This window comes from Peromyscus maniculatus, chromosome 18, assembly GCF_049852395.1.
Source record: "Peromyscus maniculatus bairdii isolate BWxNUB_F1_BW_parent chromosome 18, HU_Pman_BW_mat_3.1, whole genome shotgun sequence".
Taxonomy (NCBI): Eukaryota; Metazoa; Chordata; class Mammalia; order Rodentia; family Cricetidae; genus Peromyscus; species Peromyscus maniculatus.
The window spans coordinates 53635791-53641620 of record NC_134869.1 but is presented as its reverse complement, the minus strand read 5'-3'; the positions used below and the strand labels follow the sequence as shown (position 1 = coordinate 53641620).

General features: G+C 39.8%; 1 protein-coding gene across 1 annotated transcript; it reads left to right on the top strand.

Moving 5' to 3' along the window:
• The first annotated feature begins 1768 nt into the window (after positions 1–1768).
• Positions 1769–2704, top strand: LOC102907305 (olfactory receptor 6C2-like). Its single transcript, XM_006996156.1, has one exon. The coding sequence runs from the start codon at positions 1769–1771 to the stop codon at positions 2702–2704; it is 936 nt and encodes a 311-aa protein (XP_006996218.1).
• Positions 2705–5830: the final 3126 nt, after the last annotated feature.

The following is a 5830-nucleotide window of genomic DNA, read 5'->3' as shown; positions in this document are numbered from 1 at the left end:
CTCATCTGTGGGTATAAGGATAAATATTTAGATTGTAGTTAGTGATTTGCTGGTTTAGTAAATTGAAAGTTATATCTTCTCTAAAATCCATGACTTTTCTAGCTCTAGACAACTAGTTAGGTTTTCAGTATCAGGCGTGATTTCCCTTTTGCCGAGCAGAATGTAAGTGCAATTGGAGAGCTGTTGGTTGACACCCAGGTATGCATTCCACTATTGTACCCTTAGATTTATCATGTTGAAATAGTCTTCCCCAGGGAACAAACTCCCCAGTTGATTATCAAATACCAAGTGATCAGCCCCAAAATCATATACATACAAGCAACACTATACAGAGTGAACAGGTTGTACCTAGTATTTGGAAATATATACACATATATGTAACAACAATTGAAGAAGAAGCCATGAATTTGGGAGAGAGCAAGAAGATTCAAAAGAGGAGTTGGAGGAAGGAAAAGAAAGATGGAAACAGAATTATTATCATTTTAAAATTTAAAATAAATTTTAAAAATACAATTTTCCTTCATAGAGACACTTATAAAAAAGATGAATAAGAAGTATACAAAGCATTTTATTTGAATTTTTTGCTTGTACATAATGCAAAATAAATGAATTAAGCAATTTGTTCAAGGGCATTCAGATACAAAAAGTAAATCGTGAATTCAGAACCTCTATGTTGAAAGTTCTTAAATAAGTTCAATGGTAAAGTTGGAAAACTGTACCATATATTTTCCCCACAGATATGAAACAGCATCATTTTGTTACTTCAAGTCACTTCATTTAAAAAAAACCCTCCTCTGCTAACTCCCCATGGGAGGCCTTGCCTTGGAGAGGGTGGGAATGGGGAGGGTGGGAAGGCTAGGGGTGGGAGGTGGGAGGAGAGGGGGATCTGTGGTTATATGTAAAATTAATAGAAAATATCTTAATATTTAAAAAAAGAAAAAGAAACTCTCCTAAGTCAGAATCAGAAGCAATTTCTTGAAAAGCGATTTACTCTACTCCATCATAAAGATTAGATAAGGTAAAGGAGCCATGAGGGAAAATGGGAATATAGTAAGAAATTAAGGAAAATGTGAGATTATGGAATTAAGCTATAAAGGCTTTCATGAGGTAAGCAGGTCAGAGCTATATATGCAGCAGAAAAAGTGAATTAAATAAAAACTGAGTTGTGCTAAATTAGAGAAGCAAATAGTGATAACTTTGGCCAAAATAATTTAAAATGTACTAATATCAAATGGGTTCATGTACAAGAGGAAAGTAGAAAAGCAGAGACAATTTTGAACAAATAGAATGCTAAAGGAAAGGGAACATGGAAATAAACTTATGGTCTACTCTCTTGATGTGACACTGTCATTTATAATAAAGGATTAATATTTCTCAAAATAAAACAAGGTTAATCCAAAACAGAATAACAGGGATGCGGCTCTTAGATGATGTCAGCAATTAATTTAAATTCATTTAAATTAATTTAAAGGGAATTTTTACGGAATGATGCTGATAAGATTATGTGTTAAACTGGTATAGATTACAGCTAGACTGTAGACACTTGAGTATATCATTATGAAATACATGATTCAAATATGAGCTGTCATGCGGCACAAAGAGAAGATAGAGATCAGCATGCACTCTGTGCTTGCTTCTTCATTAGCCAATGGTTAGAATGACACTCAAGCTAGCTTGTCTTGAGGTTAGCACTGACTGAACTCTGAAGTTTTATCAGTAAAGTCTTTCTTATTTTTCAACCAGGCTGGACAACAGACAACAATCAAGGATGAGAAACCGAACAGTAACAACCTTCATCTTGCTGGGTCTGACAGATGACATTAGGCTGAAGATTCTGCTTTTTATCTTCCTGCTCCTTTCTTACATGTTGAGTTTATCTGGAAACATAACCATCATCACCCTCACTCTGACTGACCCTCACCTTAAAACGCCTATGTATATTTTCCTCAAAAATTTCTCCTTCTTAGAAGTTTCACTCACAAGTGCTTGTATCCCCAGATTTCTATATAGCATATCATCTGGGGACAAGTCCATCACCTATATTGCTTGTGTCGCTCAACTGCTGTTTATAGACCTCTTTGCAGGCACAGAATTTTTCCTCCTGGCTATCATGTCCTATGATCGCTACGTGGCCATCTGTAAACCTCTACATTACATGACCATCATGAACAGCAGAGTCTGCAGGAACTTCATCTTCTTCTGTTGGGTAGCAGCACTGGTCATCATTCTCCCACCTATTAGTCTAGGCTTGGGCCTGGAGTTCTGTGACTCAAACATCATTGACCATTTTTGTTGTGATGCGGCTCCTCTTCTGAAAATCTCCTGCTCAGATACGTGGTTGATAGAACAGATGGTAGTAGTTGGTGCGGTGCTGACATTCATCATCACCTTCATGTGTGTTATCTTCTCCTATGTTTATATCATCAAGACCATTCTGAGATTTCCCTCTGCCAAGCAAAGGAAAAAGGCCTTTTCCACCTGTTCTTCCCACATGATTGTTGTTTCCATTACTTACGGCAGCTGCATCTTCATTTATGTCAAACCTTCATCCAAGAGTGATGTAGCTATCAATAAAGGGATTTCACTTCTTATCATATCAATTTCACCAATGTTAAATCCCTTTATTTATGCACTGAGAAACAAGCAAGTGAAGCAAGCTTTCAATTACTCAATTAAAAAAATTGCAATCCTCTCAAAGATGTAATATAAATTGAAGAGTGTGGTGGTAATCTAATTGTATTGAAATATTATTTTGATTTGTACTGAAATATTAATTTGATTGTATGTTAATAAATAAAGTTGTCTGGGGGTCAGAGCTATTAGAGCCATAGCAAGAGTGTGGCGGTGGTGGCACACGCCTTTAATCCCATAGATATCTGTGTGTTCAGGGTCAGAGCTATTAGAGCCATAGCAAGAGTGTGGCGGTGGTGGCACACGCCTTTAATCCCATAAGATCTCTGTGTGTTCAGGGATACAGCCAGCATTGGAGACATATGCCTTTAAGACCAAGGGGGCTGTACATTCAGACAGTGACGAGGCAGTCATGTGTTTGGGTTTACAACCAATGAGAAGGCAGAACAACATACTTTAAAAATACGAACCGACAGGAGGTAGCTCTCTCTTTTTCGCGAAGCTGGGACAGCAGGAGGAAGGGTGAGATTTTAGCTCTGAGCTCTGGCTTCTCGGCTTTCTCTTTTACATTGTTTCTGTGTTTCTTATTTAATAAGACGGTTGGTTACATCTACATCTGGCGCCCAACGTGACAAGAATCCATTAAAAACTGCTTGGCTTGGCGGCAGGTCCGCTTTCCCGCGGCGGCGGCGGCGGCGGCGGCGGCGGCAGCGGCGGCACACGGCGGCCGGCGGCGATCGGCTTGTTAGTCCGAGCTGCTGGCGTCCTAGTCCAGGTAGCAACTTCTAGCCCGGGCCTAGGTCTGTGAGCAGCTTGCCTAAAGCCGGTGCTACAAACAACTCAGACCTGCCCTGCCGAACAGGGCCCTGCCTGTAAAGCCAACGCACGTGGTCAGAGCTTAAGGAAGCCAGACCCAAGCCTTGACTCGGCACAAGAGGGAACACGTGGCTGCATTTAAGCTTTAGCCGGCTACGCTTTCTTGTGCGTTCTCTCTTTCCTCTCTCTCTCTCTCTCTCTCTCTCTCTCTCTCTCTCTCTCTCTCTCTGGATTTACACCTGGGACACTAGGTGGCTGCTTTGAAAATCCCCTCGGATTTCTACTGTTCTACGCAGATTTGGTAAGTCATAATATATCAGATATTTTAAAGGAAACTATCTAAAAGAGAATTTTTTTCCACATTAAAAAACAAATGGGTTTTATGTGTACATTGGAAGAAAATTGGTTTTTGTTCGAAATTTTAGGCAGTCTGGCAATGGAACAACTATATAATATTAGTATTGGTGGAATTATGCACCTCATCACTATAATAATCCACATTTTAATATTTAAAAAGATAGTCAATTTAAGTGCCAGGATAACAGCGTTAGAAGAACTTGTTAAACCTGTAAAAATTCAGACAGAAGAAATTACCAGTGAAGTTGTTTCAAGTCGGGATCATAAGGTTGCAGAAAGAAAGCCTGTTTTCACACAGTCACCCTTAATTTATCCTGTAACAGTACAGCAGATGCCTGATCAAATGGCTACACAAAATACTTGGGCTCCAATTGAAATGTTGGATTTAAAAAGGTTTAAGGAGGCAATAGTATCTTATGGCATGCATTCCCCATATGTAAAGCAAATGTTAAACACTTGGTCAACATATAATAGGATAGTACCACAGGACTGGCGGGACCTCGCACAAGGTGTTCTGGAACCCAGCCAGAGACTTCAATTTCTGACTTGGTTTAAGGAGGAGGCGAAAAACATAGAAAAACAATGGAGGGATAAAGGAGTACAAGTTTGCCAGGATCAGCTTATGGGCGAAGGCCAATATGCTTCAGCACAAGCACAATGTTTATATGATGTCCAAACCCTAATTTTATGTCGAACGGCAGCCTTGAATGCATGGGACAAAGTTGAGGAACCAGGAAAAAAATCTGAGTCATTTACAAAGGTGAAGCAAGGCCCAAAAGAGTCTTTTACAGATTTTTTACAAAGACTGGCTTCAGCAGTAAAGAGAACGGTCTCGGATTCAGAAGCTGGTAAGGCAATAATTGAATCTTTGGCCTTTGAGAATGCGAATGCAGCATGCAAAAGAATAATCAGGCCATTAAGGGCAAGATCTGCACCTATGGAAGATTGGATTAGAGAAACAATTAATGTTGAAGCTGATGAGCATGATGATACATGGGTAGGAGAAGTAATTTCAAAAGGTTTGAGGAGTGTTAGATGTTTTGGATGTGGAAAGCAAGGACATTTGAAAAGGGACTGTAGACAGGTCATTTCCAGAAACAATGTTTCTTCAAGGAACAATGGCAACAGAATGCCCCTTCCTTCTGGAGTATGCAGAAGGTGTGGTAAGGGAAAACACTGGACCAACGAATGTAGATCAACAAAGGACAGACAGGGTAATCCTTTGCCTCAGTCTTCGGGAAACTCCCAGAGGGGCCTCAGGCAGGCCCCCAGTGCAAATCCAGTTCAAACCTTTCCGGCAGCCATAGAGGAAATGCCTGCTCTGGAGAGCGATTAAATAACCAAATGCCTATTGGAATAAATCATGCTGGTCAGAATGATGAAACAGAGAGAATAGAAAATTCAGGAGAAAACATAAAGAAAATTTTTTGGCAAACTTCTATTAATGAACAAAGACCAAAATTAACGATAAAAATAAATGGTGTTTTGTTGTCTGGTCTGGTAGACACAGGTGCGGACGTTACCATAATTGCACCAGAATTTTGGCATCCAACTTGGCCTCTTCAGGAGGTAAACGTTCAACTGTTAGGAATTGGGACATTATCTCAGGTGAAACAGAGTGCAAGATGGCTCGAATGTATAGGTCCAGAAGGACAGAGAGGAAAATTAAAACCATATGTGGCTAACATAACTATGAACCTGTGGGGTCGAGACTTGTTGCAACAATGGAATACTCAGATTAACATCCCTCCAATCTCAGAAACAAATCATAAACTAGCACATGTTACTGAGAGAAATATTAGAAGATATTGTTCTAATGAGTGGTCACCAGCCATCCATATTATACAAGAACAGGGCACAATAACTGATGATCTTCCAAAGACACCAACAGCTCTACCTTTAAAATGGTTAACAGACAAGCCTGTATGGGTCCAGCAATGGCCTTTAACAACAGAGAAACTCCAGGCTTTAGAAGAGCTGGTAGAAGAACAGTTAAATGCTCAGCATATTGAAGAATCAACCAGCC